General features: G+C 58.0%; 2 protein-coding genes across 11 annotated transcripts; one reads left to right on the top strand and one right to left on the bottom strand.

The window, feature by feature from the left end:
• Positions 1 to 2,586: 2,586 nt before the first annotated feature.
• Reep6 (receptor accessory protein 6) lies at positions 2,587 to 4,727 on the top strand. Its single transcript, XM_033759626.1, has 6 exons — positions 2,587 to 2,632; positions 2,697 to 2,790; positions 2,872 to 3,010; positions 3,122 to 3,290; positions 3,478 to 3,562; positions 4,052 to 4,727. The coding sequence occupies exons 1-6, from the start codon at positions 2,587 to 2,589 to the stop codon at positions 4,725 to 4,727; spliced, it is 1,209 nt and encodes a 402-aa protein (XP_033615517.1).
• A 3,944-nt stretch (positions 4,728 to 8,671) lies between these two features.
• Positions 8,672 to 16,224, bottom strand: Adamtsl5 (ADAMTS like 5). Of its 10 annotated transcripts, none has more exons than XM_010634912.1 (14): positions 15,935 to 16,224; positions 14,827 to 14,947; positions 14,590 to 14,725; positions 13,939 to 14,130; positions 13,759 to 13,850; positions 13,226 to 13,334; positions 12,389 to 12,521; positions 11,869 to 11,996; positions 10,954 to 11,065; positions 10,527 to 10,613; positions 10,212 to 10,375; positions 9,905 to 10,094; positions 9,765 to 9,836; positions 8,672 to 9,522 (listed from the first exon to the last, which is right to left on the bottom strand). In XM_010634912.1, exons 4-14 carry the CDS (start codon positions 14,065 to 14,067, stop codon positions 9,221 to 9,223), a joined length of 1,518 nt encoding a protein of 505 aa, XP_010633214.1. In that variant the 5' UTR covers positions 14,068 to 14,130; positions 14,590 to 14,725; positions 14,827 to 14,947; positions 15,935 to 16,224; the 3' UTR covers positions 8,672 to 9,220. The 10 variants fall into 10 exon arrangements, with proteins under 10 accessions (XP_010633214.1, XP_010633213.1, XP_010633218.1 ...); XM_010634911.1 differs by having other exon boundaries at positions 14,831 to 14,947; XM_010634916.1 differs by lacking the exon at positions 12,389 to 12,521 and adding an exon at positions 13,466 to 13,526 and having other exon boundaries at positions 14,850 to 14,947.
• Positions 16,225 to 16,230: the final 6 nt, after the last annotated feature.

The raw sequence follows: 16,230 nt of genomic DNA, 5'->3' as shown, positions 1-16,230 counted from the left end.
GTCGAGAAGCGGTATCGGGCCGCGGGTGAGCCGTCGGGGCGCTCGCCCCATTGCCCGCCGAGTCGCTCCGATCCGGGAAGGGGTCCCGGACCCGGACCTTTGGTGGCCCGCAGCCCATGTCCTGCGCTCACCGTGGGAAGTCGAGCGAGGGCCACTCCCGCCTGCAGCCTTGGACCCCGCCATCCCCAGTTCTGTCCCTCGGCACCCTGGATGCCGGCCAGGACCAAGTCCGGTCCTTCCAGTTGTCTAGCGGGTCCCCAGGGGACGGGACATTCGGGGTGCCAGCGTGTCCCCGGGGCCCTTCCCGCGTAGACCCCAGCCCGGAGCCAGGGGAGGCCAGGCTGGGACAGGACCCTTCTGCCTGCCACCGGCGCCCCTCCCCCAGGTCCCCTCCCCCAGCTCTGTGGCTTTGCACCATTGTGGGTCAATATTTGTTGAGTTGAGTGAGGTTTTTTGACAGCTGCGATGGAACCCGAGGAAGGCCTCATTGTCTTTCCATTTTGGTTCGTTTCCTGCTCTGTAACAGAAGCACATGAGTGGCCCTGCTTGGTTCTGAAACTCTAGGAAGCATAGTGTTGGCCTCCCTCAAATGCTGTCCTGATTTTTGTAGTACTGAGCGCTCCCCCCCGCCTTTCCAGGAAGCCTCCTCCCATGAATGAAATGCAAGGCCCACATGGACCCACACGCACCTGTGCCTGCCAGGTGCACTGAGTGCTTGTGGCGGGTTTGTGGTCGCCCACATTAGTCCCACTTCCCTGCCAGCTGGAGGATTCCCACACCACCCAGCCAAGGACCCCCTGAAGTCTGTGCCCAAATCCCCGCAGGTCCCAGGCTGTGCCTGCCCCAGCCATAGGCCCCCAATCTCTGCCCTGGCTCTCCACGTGGCTGGGACTTTGTGGGTGGGGAATTTAGGTCACAGAGCAGCAGGAGGAAGGTGGCAGGGAGGTAGGTGCCAGCTGGGGAAGCTGGGTGTCAGCGGGAAGGAACTGAGGCTCAGACAGGCAGGGCCTGGGTGTCTGGAGCGTTCCCCTATCCCCTCCCCGTCCCGTCTGTTGCTGATGTCTGCAGACTGTGCCCCCTTGTGTCCAAGGTCATCCTCCCTGTGCTGAGGCTGCAGGTTTAAAAGGGATTTAGGGGAAGGGTGCCCTGGAAGAGCCCCTCCTCCTCCACTGGCTCTTCCAGTAACGGGGCCTCCCCGGCCCTCACCCTCTTTTCCCTGATACAAGGACCCTTGGGCCACACCTGCCCCACATCACCAAAGCCCGTGACCCCCAGGAAACAGAGGAGGAAACTCCGAGAAGGCAGTGCTGGAGGGGACAGGGCCTCCTGGGCGGTTTCTCTTCTGACCTTGGGCCCCCAGGGGACGGAAGGGTGGGAGTAACCCAGGTTCTGCCCTTTGGTCCAGAAGTGGCTTCCAAATCTCCCTGCAATTAATAGTCTGGGGAGCTGGCAGGAGGCTGCCCAAGGTCTCTGGAGCTCAAAGGTGACCGCACGACTCAGCCCCCACCCTGGCCTCTGTAGTGCTCACCGTTGAATGTGGGGGGGTCGAGCCCCATACACGGTGAGTGCTTAATCAGGATGGGGGCTGAGCTCCTGCTCCCCATCTGCTTTTTCTGAGCCTACATTGCCCAGTATGTTTTAGTGGCCAGATTCCAACACATGGGATAGGTTCTGTAACTCACAGCAACCCCAGCATGCAGGAAACATTTACAGATGGGGAAACAGGCTTTGTGCAAGAAGAGCCTTGCTCAGTTCGGCAGTGGGCAAGAGCAAGTGGCCCTCCTAGCTCTAGGGGACCCGGATGCTGGGCTTTGCTGCCTCTCTTTAAAACAGGCTCTCAAAGTGGGCAACACTATACTACACTACCGTATTTGATGATGTTTGGGGACTTTTTTCCCCAGTACTGGGAAATGCACGCAGGTCCTTTGCACTGAGCTACACTGCCAGCCCTCCCCCGCTTTTTTTTTTGTACCAGGGATCGTACTTGGGCCAAGGCAGGTGGTGGAACCACTGAGCTAAATCCCTGGCCCTTATTTCCTATATTTTGAGAAAGGTTCTCGCTAAGTTGCCCAGTCTGGGTTTGAATTTGAGATCTTCCTGCCTCAGCCTCCCAGAGTGCTGGGATGACAGGTGTGTTGTCACCGCACCCAGCTGTCTGAGACACTTGTGGTTGTCACAACTGAGGGTGCTCCTGGCCTGCACAGAGTGAGTAGAAGTCAGGGACACTGCAGTGCCCAGGACTCCTCCCAATAAGATGAATTGGCCTCAAATGTTAGCAGTGCTAAGGGGAGACACCCTGAGGATAGATACCAAATAAATATTCTGTTGTCTTCTCCAGCTCACCAGGAATCAAATCTTAGTGACTCATAGCCTCATTTTTGCATTTTCTCTCCATCATTTAGATTCAAACACTGGCCTCTTGTTTTGAGGTACCCCCCCATAGGTCCTGGAACAAGATTCATAATTTCAGATTATCACTTATTCATTCAACAGATGTTTATGATGTAGCTCCTTTGAACGCACCCTACCTCTGAACCCTGGCCCCGAGCCAAGGTCCTCGCCTGCCCTGGAGGAGCTCACAGCCCCATGTGGGAGACCAGTGCCTGGGCGTCATCAAGGCTCCAGGAAGGAGGTGAAGGTTGCAGACTGCATCACAAGGGTGCCCAGGCACCCACCAGAGCCCCTTTCTCCTGCAGGAGCCGTCACTCTGCTAAGCCTGTATCTTCTCTTCGGCTACGGGGCCTCTCTACTCTGCAATCTTATCGGATTTGTGTACCCTGCATATGCTTCGTGAGTGCCCCGCCCAGCTGCCCCTTCAGGGTCTCCCAGGCCCTGGCCCAGACCCTGAACCCACTGTGCTCCCCCCTGCAGAATCAAAGCTATCGAGAGCCCAAGCAAAGAAGACGACACTGTGTGGCTGACCTACTGGGTGGTGTACGCCCTGTTCGGGCTGGCAGAGTTCTTCAGCGATCTTCTCCTGTTCTGGTTCCCTTTTTACTACGCGGGCAAGGTGAGGAGGGAATGGGGGACCCGGCGGCAGCTGGTCACCCACTGTGGGGACTGGGGGGGCACCGGGAGGCCGGGCAGTGATGGGTGCCATGTAACCCGAGCTGCCCCACAGTGCGCCTTCCTGTTGTTCTGCATGAGCCCCGGGCCCTGGAACGGGGCGCTGCTGCTGTACCAGCGTCTCGTGCGCCCGCTCTTCCTCAAGCACCACGCGGCCGTGGACAGCGCCGTGAGCCACCTCAGCGGCCAGGTCCTGGACGTGGCGGCCGGAATAACCAGAGACGGTGCGTGCTGGAGGGGCCCAGCTGTCTGTCCATCTCCCGGGACTCGGCTCTGGCTCAGTCTGTCTGTGGGCCTCGGCCTGTCCGTCTGTCCCTGACGCCCCTCCTGACTGTGACTTCCCTCCGGCACTGGCCGCCCTCAGTGTCCCTCCTCATTGTCATCTCTCTCCCCCATGCTCTCGGGACCCAGTCCTACGGGCCCTGGCTCGCGGCCGGGCTCTCGTCACCCCCGCAGTGGTGGGGGAAGCCCCCACAGCCCTGGAGGGCGACTGTATGTAACTCGGACGCCTGGGAGGTTGGGTCTGGGTGCAGACGTGTGTGTGAGCCTGAGTGTGAGTACTGAGGCACGTGGGTGGGTGTGCATGCTCCCCATGTGCTTGTGTGCTGACTGTACGTGTGTGTGTTGTATGTGTGACTGCATGTGCGCACACTGGAGTGTATGCGTGTGTGTGAATGTGCGTGTGCGAGCTTACCTGTGCACACGTGTGTGATGTGTGTGTCTGTGTGTACATGGGAGCAGTGTGTGCCTGAGTGCCATGGGTGCCCCGTGGGTGTCCGTGTGGGTGGGTGTGCACGTGTTGGTATGCGGGTGCACACGTGTGTGTGTATTCATGTGCACAATGGCCCCGCCATGGGTGGCCCCTCGCCCCTCCTGCTGACCCACACCTGGCACCGGTGGCCTGAATTCCAGTCCCCAGCTGCTCGGGGGTCCCAGAGCCTTCCAGCACCCACCCCCTCACCCCCTCACCGCCCTCTCTCCACAGCACCGCCAAGCCCGAGCCCTCCGCAGAAGGGCAAGTGAAGCTGCCGTCCCGCTCTGGCACGGACATCCCAGCTGGCGAGAAGGGCCGCGCGGTGGGCCCCCAGCTGTCCACGGAGGCCCCAGCCAAGTCCCTGATGTCAGAAGCCCAGCCCAGCTGCTCCAGCCTGGGCAAGCCCCCTGCCCGTGGCGCCTTAGGCCACCCCCAGTCTCTGGCCAGGCCAGGCTCAGGGTCACGGATCCAGCTGGCCTCTCGCTCTGCCACTGGCTCCCAGCTGCCCAAGAAAGCCCAGGGCTCAGCTCAGGGGCCAAGCAACCATTCCAGCCAGGCCCCCAAACGCCCTGCGCTCTCTGACCCTCCTTCAGGGCCCTCACCCCCGGTCTCCTCCAACAGGGAGCCTGCTCCCAATGCCTCTCCCAGCGGTGCTCCCAGCCCTACTCAACCCCCAAGCGAGCCCCAAGACCAGGCCTCCGAGACCAGCAAACAGCCCCAGGAGGAGGGACCCACTCAGCCGGCCGTCAGCGCCGCAGGGCCTGAGCTGAGCAGCCCCAGCCTTTCAGAGTCCTCCCTGGACTCCACTTCCGAGTCCACCACAGAGCTCACCTGCTGCTGGCCGTGCTACAGACCCCAGCTTTGGTGCCCGAGGCACTGCTGGCTGCTGGAGCACTTGGCCTACTAGGGCCCTCATCCTCTGGCCCACCAGGCCCGCTGAAACATGGGGCCTGTTGGGTGTGCAATAAAGGAACTGCCCAGACCTGGCCATCATCTGTGCTGGGGGTGGGTATGGACTGCAAGTGTGAAAACTGGTGGTGCAGGCTGGCTCCATTCTACAGAGCAGGAACCTGAGGCCCAGGGAGGCAGATTCGCCCTCTCTGGATCTCCCAGGGATCCCACACAAAGGCAAACCAAGAAATCTCTGTCCTTTTCCAAGTAAGTAGCTTTTGCCCTCCTCTCCTGGACCTGTGGTCAGACGCATTCTGTGAACCTTTTTTTACTGAGCTACACCTCAGCCCTTGTTTTTATTTTTAAATTTTGAAATAGGGTCTCACTACATTGCTCAGGCTGGACTCAAACACGCAATCCTCCTGCCTCAGCCTTCCAGAGTGCTGGGGTGACAGGTGTGTATCGTCACACTTGGCTTGAACCACCTTCTTTTAAAAACTCTTCCAGGGCCAGGGATTTAGATCGGTGGTTCTGCCGCCTGCCTCGCAAGAGTTCTTTCCCCCATACCAAAAGAAAAAAAAAACTCTTCCAGAGAAGGGAAACGGGGTCGCTGACATACAGAAAGAATTGGAGCACTAGTGGTTGAATTGGAAGGGGCCCCAGAAAACCCCAGCAAGGTATTGGGATTTGAAGTGGGAAGGGCACCGGAGGGGTTGTGACCAAGCCATGGGCTTCTCCCAGCTGTCGGTCAGGGGCGAGGCCTCGGGTGGGTGGGGCTTAATTCTGACCGCGCCCCCGATGGCTGTGCCGGGTCCGAAGCGGGACAGGCCTGCAGTGGCAAGTTCCCCCCGCGTTCCTGGAAATTGCAACGCTGTCAGCGGTCACTGTGATTTTGTTTTTGTGTCGTTTTGAGCCTAGCATGACGCTGATTACAAAAACTGGCAAAGGCAACAAGAAAGAAAGGTGAGAAGCCTATTTCATGGATGTAGATGCAACAAATCTAAGCACAGGGCCTCAGCACGGGGATTTAGCTCAGTGGCACCACACCTGCCTTGCAAGCTCAAAGTTCTGAGTTCGATCCCCGGTAAAAAAAATAAAATAAATCTAAACACAAAAGAACAAATCAAATCAAATCTAATAGTATATTTAAAAACAGAGCGCCCATTCTGTCCAGGCCAGGTTGGGCGCGGTGGGGTGCTGCTGTGTGTCTGTGTGTGGTACTGGGAATTAAACCAAGAGCCTTTGCACGAGCTACACCGGACCCTTTTTGTTTTGTTTTGTTTTCTGAGAAAAGGTCTTGCTGTGTAGTTCAGGCTACTGCCTTTAAACTCATTATGTAGCCCAGGCTTGCCTTAAACTCTCAGCGGTCCTCCTAAGTGCTAGGATGACAGGCATGTGCCACCACACCCTGCCACCTCAGCCCTTTTTAGGGCTAGGGATTTAGCTCAGTGGTTCCACCACCTGCCTCCCAAGCACAAGGTCCTGAGTTCGATCCCCAGTAGTATATATATATATTTTTTTTTTTTGAGACAGGGTCTTGCTAAAGCACTCAAGCTGCCCTCAAACTTGAGTTACTCCTGCTTCAGTCTCCCCCGCCCCACCCAGCAGCTAGGATTAAAGGCCTGGTTTTAGCACCCAGATGGGGAGGTGCAGGTTGAGATGATAAATATAACAGGTCAGAGGTAGATAAATAGCACTGAGGAATGTGCAGGGGAGAAGAAAGCCTGCTAGGAGATGGGGTCTGGGTCTGCAGTCAGTCAGGGACTGACAGTTCAAAGGCCCTGAGGCAGGACAGAGTCTGGTGAATTGGGAGAGCACTAGGCAGCTCTTGTGGCTGGGGCAGAGGGACTATGGGTAGACGGAGGTAGAGAGCCCTGGGAGTGGACCTGTGAGTGCTTATACAACATGGGGAGGACTTTGGATTTACCCAGGAAGTGGGCTTTATCAGAGGAAGTGAACAACTTGAGAGTAAGCATTAATGAGCGTCCCCACCCCGTGGTCCTTGGATTCTGCAGCTGTGTTGCTCACCTGTCCAGCAGGCCTGAAGAATGAGGTTCCCACCTTGGCCCAGGGAGGGGATGGGGCAGTCTTGCTCTGCACCCCTCACCTTTGCTCTAAGGGTGGCACACATCTGTGAGTCCAGCTGCTCAAGAGGCTGAGGCAGGAGGACACACCTTCGAGGCCAGTGTGGGCATCGTATAGATCCTCTCTCAAAATAAAAAATGGCTTTGGGTAGAGCTCAGGGGTGAGTGTTTGCCAAGCATGCATGAGGCCCTGGTTCCATCCCCAGCACACACCCCTATGTAAATGGGCTCCGGCTTGACCCCAGGTGAACCCAGAGAGCACCAGTGTGTAGGAGCCCTCTGGCCTCTTACCAGGCAGAGATATGGCCATTTGTTTTGTTTTGTTTTTTGAGACAGGGTCTCACTATGTAGTTGAGACTGACCTGGAACTCACTGTGTAGCCCAGGCTGGTCTCGAACTCCCAGCGATCCTCCTGCCTCAGCCTCCCGAGTGCTGGGATTACAGGCGTGCACCACCATGCCCAGTGGCCTTGTTTTTCTTTTTGGTGTAGTACTTGGAATTGAACCCACGGCCTTCACATTGAGCTCCTTCCCCAGGCCCCCTGCTTTTGAAACAGTTCCTCACTAGATTCACCACCAGGTTGGGCTCCAATTTGAGACCCTCGTCTCAGCCTCCCAGAACCCTGGGTTGACAGCTGTGCACCACCATGACTGGGTCCAAACTTTTTCCCAGCACACATGCTAGCCTTAGCACCCTCTCTCTCTCTGAGTGAGTGGCCTGCTGCCCTGCCCATAACCTGCAGCCATGAAGCTGAGTCTGCGGCCAGGCAGAAGATCCTTGGGCACAGAGCCTCCCCAGACCAGCAGCCTGGGGCTTAGGTGACGATCACGGTCTAGGGTCAGCCCCATGCAGGGGCTGTCTACATGTGCTGCCTTTAGGAAATTAATAGTAATAATAAAAGTTTCCAAATGTTAATATGCTTGTCATTGTCACCAGCAGCTGGAATTTGGCAATACTGCTAATAAAATATTTTTCCCTCGGTCAAGCATGTTGGCACACACCTGCCATCCCAGCTTCTTGGGAGCCTGAGGCAGGAGGATCCCAAGTTGGATCCTAACTTGGGCAACACAGTGACTTAGTGAGACCTTGTCAGAAAATAAAAAGGCTGGGATGCTGTTCAGTGGTGAGCACTTGCCTAGCATGTGGGCGGCCCAGAGTTCCATCCCCAGCAGAAGAAAGAAAAGGAGGGGGGGAGAAGGAGGAGGAAGAAGAGGAGGAGAAAGAAGAAGAAGAAGAAGACCAATTCTAAGAACAATAATGTTTTTACCAATGTTACCTGAGCGGTTTGAGGACTGTGCAGTTTGAAAGTGAAGTTGAGCGGTCCCTGTCTGTGTGGCCAGGTGACATCTATCTCTGCACTCCTGGCACGCGGATGGCTTTGCCGCGGGTCCCACGGCCCATTCCTTCGTGGGCAATGGACCACCATGCAGGGGCCAAGCCAGACCATGCCCAGCACAAGACCTTCCAAGTGTCACGTGGAGTCCCCTGGGCAGGTGTCACATCCCCTGCAGCCGAAGCAGCCCAGAGGGACCAGGAGGGGAGGAACAGCAACGACAGCCCAGGGAAGCCTGACAGGGGGCCTTGATGTCGGCCCTGATCTAAGGAAGACTTTGGAGGGCAGGGACGCTCACAGCAAAGGGGCAGGCCAACTACGCGGGAGCATCGAATCCTTTTCACCGCCAGGGGGCACCCAAGCTCTGTGCATCCACCCAGAACTCCATTGCACCTTCCTGGGGGTGTGCGGTTCCTGGGCTGTCCCGTCGCAGCCAGGACGCAACCATCACACACACACACACACACACACACACACACCCGGGCCAGGTCTGCCTGTGTCGTTCCTAGCAACCAAGGCAAGGGAAAAATCAGTAAGCGATAGTGCCTGGTTATACATGTCTTCGAAGGGCCGTGCCTGTTGGTGTCTCTGAATATACAGGAGTGGGTTGTGAGTGGCAGAGAAAATTGAGCATGAGCACAGAGTGTCAGGGAGTTAGATGGAGAGGGGCTTCCTGGTACCCAGGGACAGGGGGAGAATGGATACATTACAATATCTTGTCAGGCATATTTTCCTCTGGGACATACTTGTTTGTGACCGTATCTCTAAACAAGTGAATGCGATGTGACATGAATGAAAGCAGATGCAGAATTTCTGAGTGTAAAACCACTATAAGCTTCCCGGCAGCCAAGGAGAGAGGGGAAATAAGAGTTAGAGTCTGCTCCGTCTCAGTGTGTCCACTGCAGTGCCTGCCTGCCCATGACAGTGAATCCAACTGTATGCAGAGGTGTCCGTGTGTTACAGGGAATCACACAGTTGCAAGTGGGAGTTACTTCTGAGCTCCTGGGACACCAGGGTGAGAGGAGAAATTCGCTGAGTTTGAGCCTAGTCAGGTGTGTTTTGCAGTGTGTGCTGAAGGCTGCCTCCGGGGACTCAACCAGGACAGCGCCTGGCAGCCAGGCGTGCGCGGCTGTCCTCTGCAGGGCTCCAGGGCCTGGCATAGCCAGCATGGGGCAGCAGCAGACGGTCCTGCGTGCCATCGGGGCTGACGAGGCGTCGGATGGCTAGCAAGTACTCCCGATGGGGAGCCAGCGGTGGGCAGGGGCAGGGGCCGGGCGCCCACACGTACTCGCGTGTCCGCAGTGGAGAGCGGTTCTTATAAATGAGCAGAATTCGCACCTCGTAGCGGGTCTCCTGGGCCTGGCGGTGGCTGCCCAGCACACGGGCCTGGAACACTGCAGGTGGGATAGGTTGCTGGAGACCCGTCCACGCGGGCCATTGCCAGAAGAGGAAAATGAGGGTCAGGCGGGCCCTCAGAGGGTCATCTGGGAGTGTCATCCCAGCAGTTGGAAGCTGAGGCAGGCAGATCACTGCCAGTTTGAGTCCGTTCTGGGCTACATAATGAGTTCAAGGTAGCCTGAAATACAAAGGGAGACCCTGTCCATGCCCCGCCCATGTCCTGGGAATGGGTTCTCACCAAAGTCGCTTCCGCAGTAGTGTAGCAGCCGGTGGGCGCGACCACGGGTGTCAGGGCAGGGTGGGCAGGGGTCTGTGGGGGACAGTGCAGTGAGGGGCACAGGCCTCGGCCCTGCTCCCCCCCTGGTGTGTGCACCTCACCTGGGGTCCGGGTGGGGGCATGGGCCACAGGGCGTTCAAGGAGCTGCGGGGGCTGAGGCTCCACCTCACGGGGCTGTGGCTGCCGCTGGGCCCAGCCCTGGACCTGCGCCTGCGCCTGGAAGGGGCCGTAGCTCTCGTGAGGAAGCCAGAACTCAAACTGAACTCCGGGGTTGGGCTCCCGCAGGAGGACCTGGAGGAGGGGCACCGGAGCTGCTGGAGAGCGGTCCGCGCACCCTACTGACCCAGCCTCCCCGCTCAGACCCTCTGTCCCCGTCTTCCGTCGCCCTCTAGAAGGCCCTGCACACACCTGCAGGAGAAGGTCCTGGGAGGTGGGCCCGGCCGCGTGCAGTGTCTCCTCAGGCCCCGCGGCGCGGGTGTAGACCACACGAGTGCCTGCAGCATCATAGGTGCCCGGTGGGCTCACTGCCCAATTACCATTGAGCACGTAGCGCCCATTGCCGCCCATCAGCGCTGCAAGGGAAGGGTCAGGTGGGATCCCCGGAACCAGCCCACTGCCCCACTGGACTCAGTCCCCCCCGACCCCCCGACTCAGTTTCTCCAGCTGTGTAGGGGGTGAGGGGTGTGGCCAGCAGGACGCCTCCTCCCTTCGACTTTATAGTACCCAGGTAGTTTCGGCTCCGCTGTACCACGCGGATGTGTCTGGCACCCACGGGGATCAGGGTCACGTTCCAGTACCCAGCGAAGGCACCTAGGGAGGAGGGGAGGAAGGTGTTAGGGTGCTGGCGGGGTACGTGTGAGTAATGACTTGAGGATTAAATAATGCTGCGGGAAGGGAACTAGCCGGTGTTCTGATACCCAGAAAACGCTCCGGGAATGCCTGGCATTACAAAGATCCCCAAGGTGCAACAAGCAGTGTTAAAACCCCATCCGTTTGGGGTAGGGCGGGACAATCAGAGAGCGACCAATCAGAATGAAGGACTGGAAGGGCTGGACCTCAGATTGCCCAATCTGACTTCGCTTCCGAGTCCACGGCTCCTTAAAGGGCCCACTTCATTTGTGCGTGTAGGGAGGATGGGGAGTGTGGTCACCAGCGTCACGAAACACGCGCTGCACGAAGAGACATGAGTCGTTGGCTCCGCCGCAGCGGCCACAGCGGTCCTCGAGGGCTCCAGAGCCTAGCACTCCATCACAGCCAGCATTCTGCAAGAGAGGTGGACACACTAGAAGTCACAGATTGGGGAGGGGTGTGGGCTGGCAAAAGGGCGGGGCCTGAAAGCAAGAGGCTGGGTAGGAGCTTGGGAGTGGGTGGAACCTGGGGGGGGTAGGTATAAAGGGGCGGAGCCTGGAAGCAAAGGGCCTCGGAGACAAGAGGTGGAGCCTAGGGTGGGTGGAGCTTGAGAGGGGCGGGGACTGGAGGCGGGCCTGAATAAAAGTTGAGCCCTGGAGGGAGGATCTCAGGTTGTGTCTGGGGGCGGAGCTTGTAGGTAGAGGTGTGGCAGGAAATAAAAGTCATAAAGACCTAGGGACAGCAGCGAGAGTTAAAGGGAGGCCCTGGAGGAGGGCGCTGGGGGTGGAGCCTATGGAGGGGGCGTGGCCTCTAGAAAGCTGAGGCCTCAGAGTAGATGGGCGGGGCCTGATGGCATAAGGGTGAGCCCTAAAGGGAGGAGCCTGGTAGAGTGGGGCTTTGGAGCGGGGTTTGGATGAGAGAGGTGGAGCCTGAAGTAAAAGTGATGAGAACCTAGGGGTAAGGGCAGGAGAGTTAAAAGCCGGTCCAGGAGCCTGGGTTGGGTTGGAGCCTAGAAAAAGAGGGTGGGTCCTGGAGGGAGGAGGCTGGGAACTGAGATTAGGAAGAACTGGAACCGGCAGGGAAGGGTGGCTGATCCTAGAGGGAGGGGCAGGGCCTGAAATAAAAGATGGGAAGAGGCCTGGGATTGGGGGCTGCAGGAGACTGGGCGGGACCTGGAGATGTGGGTGTGACTAGGGCGGGCCTGGCAAGTCCTCACCAGGCAGCGGCCAGCCACGCAAAGGCCCTGGGCTCCCGGGCTGCAAGGTGTGCCGTCCAGCACGCGGCCGAAGCTGTGGTAGAAGGTTTGCCCCTCGGCCAGGCAGTTGAGGTCACACTGGTTGGGTGCTAGACACAAGAAGAGGTCCAGCTGGGGACCTTGGTCAGATCTCAGCCCACCCCAACCTATATGGGGTAGCTACCCCTTTGGGCATTTAGCCAACGCCTAACATCGAAGCTGATAGTCACTATGAACATCCACACCTTGCATTCATTCTACACACTCACTAAGCACTCATTACTTCCCCCCACCCCAGTACTGGGGACTGAACTCAGGACCTTCACATTGAGCTACATCTCCAACTCTTCATTTTTGTTTTGAGACACTGTCACTACAGTGTCCAGGCTGAGCTCAAATTTGGAATCCTCCTGCCTCATCCTCCCAGAGTGCTGACTTTAAGCATCCACAATTTCCTAGATACTGTTGAGTGCCCCGGTTTGCAGCAACAGGCTGAACTCACTCGGCTCTGGTCCTTGTGCACGGCAGAGACCCAAAAAAAGTGTCCAGTGCAAGCCTGGTGTGGTGCTGCACGCCTGTAAATCCCAGCACTTGGGAGGCTGAGGCAGGAGGATCACCAGGAGTTCAAGGCCAGCCTGGAATACATTGTCAGTTCAAGGCCAGTCTAAACTACATGTCGAGACCTTTTCTTAAAAAAAGAAAAGAAAAGACAGAAAAACTATCCAGTAGGGAGTCACTTGGGTCTCAGTCTCCCTAGTGCCTTGTCATTGGATCACCGCCACAGGCAAACAGCCTTGAACCCTGCTCTGGTTCCTGGGTCCCTGCCCAGCCTGGCCCGCAGACCCTGCCTGGAACAGGGCCAAGTTGGTCCTGGGGGCCTCTGTGGGGATAGGGTTACCACAGGGAGAGAGGCAGCAAGCCAGAGAGATCACTCGGCTGAGAGAGGGGCTTTTTTCACTCCAGGCTCTTCTTACTGGTGTGTGGTGTATTTGCTGTGGTGAAGAGGCTGCCTGTCTCCCTAAAATCTGGAGGCGTGCTGCCCCGGGCACAGTTATATAACTCACTATTTTCAGCTCAATGCGGCAACATTTCCCATCACTGGCGTAAGTTTTGAGCACTGTGGTCCTCTAGACAGTAAATCCTCAGCCTGGGGTTTGACCCTGTGAAGACTCGTCCCTGCTTCCTTCTGCCAGTTTAATGTGGCACTTCGACAACTCCTACATATGCTCCAAAGCCCTGGCGTTAATGCTCTTATTCTGTAAAACCCACCAAGTCTTTCTTTCTCTTCTCTGTTGGAAATGGGTTGCTCATTCTGAATCACTGTAGGACCAGTACTCACCCCCATGGAAGGGTACCCATTGGTAGGTTTCCTGGGTGCCCAGGACAGGGCGGCCATTGTAGAGGGCACACTGAAGGTCTCGGAAAGGCACAGCCCCTGGTGAGCAGTCCTGAGGGCAGAGATAGATGGGTGAACCTCCCAGAAGCCCAGCGAACCTGTGCCAGTGTGGCGGGAATGTGTGGTGTCAAGGGCAGGACAGCGAGGGCTTCAGGGTGACTCAAGGAATTGGGCAAAGCTTACAGGGAGCTGGCAGAGGCGGTACTCGTGGCTATCCCCTGGGCACGGTTGTTCCCCCGGAAACCTGGCAGGAACGGGAGAGCCTGAGTGGGATCGGAACCCCCAGGGACCCCCTCCTAGCGCTGCCCTGTCCACCCTCCGCCCACAGCCCCACCCGCATTCCAGCTGGATCCCTGGGATTAAAGGGCACAGCGTGTGTGGGTGACTGGGGGCGTGGTCAGGACCGGGCGTGGCCGGCGGGGGCGGGGTGTAACTCTGGCCCTGCCCACGCAGCCCCCCCGCTCCGCCCCCCTTACCGGATGCAGCGTCGGCTGCGCACTGAGACACCCCGCCCGCAAGAGCTGGAGCAACGGGTCCAAGATCCCCACGGCGTCCACTCCCCGAGACCCTACTTGGGGACACAGAGGCGGTCGGCCTGGAGGGGAGCCGGTGACCTCGCACCTCCGGCTGCGTCCCATTCCCTCCTGCCCCCTTACCTGAGCGGGGACCCCCAAGCCGCAGCTCAGGAGGGTCCACAGCAAGAGCAGATTCTGCAGGGGGCGGGGTCTGGGGGAGCAGAGGAGGCCCACGCAGCTGGTATCCGCAGGACAGGGGCTGAACCCCATTTCTTCCCTAGCGGGCTATGTGATTTTTGTCGAGTAACTAAACTCTCTGAGGCCTTCTGGTCTCTGGAAAAAAAAAAAATGAGGTAATACTAGAACTCCTCTTACTGGGAAGTTTTCAGGGTTGGTTGGATCAGGTAGGGCCCAGAGCGAGGGGACACAAAACATCTGAGCCAGGCCTGGTGATGCAGGTCTGTAATCCCCAGCACTCGAGACTGAGGCAGGAGGATGGTGAGTTTGAGTCCAGCCTGGGCAACTTAGTGAGTTAAGGAAACCCTGTCTCAAAAATCAATCAGTCAATCAATCAGTCAATAAAAGGGCTGAGGATGTAGCTCAGTGTGAAGGCCCTGGGTTCCATCCCCAGTACCAGGACACGCGTGGACACACGCACGCACCCGCGTTCACGGGTGCACTTCATCTCTTATTGCTATTGGTTGTGCACTAGCCTGTGGTGCACACAGTAGGAGCTTAACCAGTTTGGTGATTCAGGGATCATTTAGTGCTCCCAGGGTCGAGGTCTCTCACCGCTTTCCAGGTCGTCATCGTCACTGCTTTTACTTTCCTGCATGGCCAGAGGCCGGCCACTCCACTTCCCCAGGCCTCAGGTTCCCCATCTGTGCAGCTGGGATCAGCTGGGATCAGTCTGTGATTCTAGGAGACCCTGCGGTGGGTGTGGCCATGAGGGTTGGGTCAGGAGCTGGATACCTGATGGGGATCCCTGCAGCTGCACTTCAGCCTCCAGGGTCCTCCCGGTCCCCTTACCAACCCGGCAACAGGAAACCCACAATCACAATTGGGGTGCAGCAGGCAGGGGTGACCTGGCTTGAGTCCAGCTGGCACCTCGTGGCCTCATCTGTGGGGGTGTGGTGTAGAGTCAGGGGGTCTGCAGAAGAGAGGGAGGCTGATGGGGGTGGAAACAGCTGGGGGCCTCAGTTTCCCCATCTGTCACGAGAGGGACATGTCATTTTCCACCTACACTGTCCTTGTGGTCATGGCCTGTGACCAGGAGGCCAGTAGCCTGATGGGCAGGGAGAACAGACTTAATCCTCTCTGGGACCCTTGCCAGGCCTGGACACAAATCAGGAGCAGGCTGAGGCCCACCTGGACCCACAGCCCCTCTGAGCCTCAGTTTCCCCAGTTGTCGGCCCATCTGACTCTGACATTCTGATCTCTGTGCCCAAGTGACTTCGGAGGGTGGGAATGTGGGGACTTCAGGGTAAACCCAAGGAGTGGGCCTGGAATTTCCCTCTGTGACCTCAGCTGTGTGTCTGATGGCATCTCCACCCCTCTCTGAGCCCTAGGAAGCAGGAAGACAACAGATCCCTGAACGGAAAGCTAAGTTCTTAGGGGGGGAGGGAAGCCCTTCAGACAGAGAAGAGACCCCCAGAAGAGACTCCAAACTCTAGGGTGAGGGTCTTGGTGATAGAAAATAGGGGGCTACAAATCACCCCTTCCACTGCTTTAAATGCCCCTCCTCCCCAAGCTGGTTGTGGTGGCACATGCCTGTCAGCTCAGCACTCTAGGAGGCTGAGGCAGGAGGATCCATGTTCCACCTCAGCCTGGCAATTTAGTGACTCAGGGAGACCCTCTCTCAAAATTTTTAAATTAAGGGCAGGGGATATAGCTCAATGAGAAGGCCTCGGGTTCAATTCTCGGCACTGCAAAAACAAAGTATACTCCTCAAAGGAACAAGGCACCCCTTTCCCTGTACTGGCTGCATCCCATGATTAGCATAGCTATCTCACTGGCAAGTCAACCCTCAGGCCTGTTTCCCCCGGGGAAAGTGGGAGCCCTGAGCTCTCTCCTGCCCTGGGAGTGGGTGTCCTTATCACCCACAGGGCCAGGTGGGCGGATAGGAAGAGGGACTTACCGACTGCACGGCGGGCAGGCTCCTGGCGCCCCAGGAGAGCGGAAGCGGCGTCCCGGGCGTGCAGGGGAAAGCAGAGAGCCCGGTGCGCCCTCGCGCGGTGTCCCTGTCTGTGGGTGCTGGTGACCTTGGGACTGGGCGCCCGCATCCGCCACCCCGGGCTGCTATTCCGGGTGCGGCGCTCAGGGCCAAGGAATGTGCACGACTAGCCGAGGTCGCCACGCCCCGGGTCGGTGCGTCCCGGGAGGACGCCGGGAGGGCGCCCCTCCTGGGGTCTTCGTTCCCGATCCTCCCACTTT

Source organism: Fukomys damarensis, unplaced genomic scaffold (genome assembly GCF_012274545.1).
Source record: "Fukomys damarensis isolate Sample0158 unplaced genomic scaffold, DMR_v1.0_HiC HiC_scaffold_37, whole genome shotgun sequence".
Taxonomy (NCBI): domain Eukaryota; kingdom Metazoa; phylum Chordata; class Mammalia; order Rodentia; family Bathyergidae; genus Fukomys; species Fukomys damarensis.
The sequence above is the reverse complement of the archived record's forward strand: the minus strand, read 5'-3'. Positions and strand labels throughout refer to the sequence as shown.

Excerpts from the sequence above, each read along its gene's own strand:
- Reep6 (XM_033759626.1), top strand. The coding sequence starts at position 2,587 with ATGTGGGAGACCAGTGCCTGGGCGTCATCAAGGCTCCAGGAAGGAG. Across the intron at positions 2,791-2,871 it reads GTGTACCCTGCATATGCTTC|AATCAAAGCTATCGAGAGCC; the intron begins GTGAGTGCCCCG and ends TCCCCCCTGCAG. Across the intron at positions 3,011-3,121 it reads CTTTTTACTACGCGGGCAAG|TGCGCCTTCCTGTTGTTCTG; the intron begins GTGAGGAGGGAA and ends GCTGCCCCACAG.
- Adamtsl5 (XM_010634912.1), bottom strand. The coding sequence starts at position 14,067 with ATGGGGTTCAGCCCCTGTCCTGCGGATACCAGCTGCGTGGGCCTCCTC. Across the intron at positions 13,851-13,938 it reads GCTTGGGGGTCCCCGCTCAG|GGTCTCGGGGAGTGGACGCC; the intron begins GTAAGGGGGCAG and ends GTCCCCAAGTAG. Across the intron at positions 11,997-12,388 it reads TGCACAAGGACCAGAGCCGA|CACCCAACCAGTGTGACCTC; the intron begins GTGAGTTCAGCC and ends TCTTGTGTCTAG.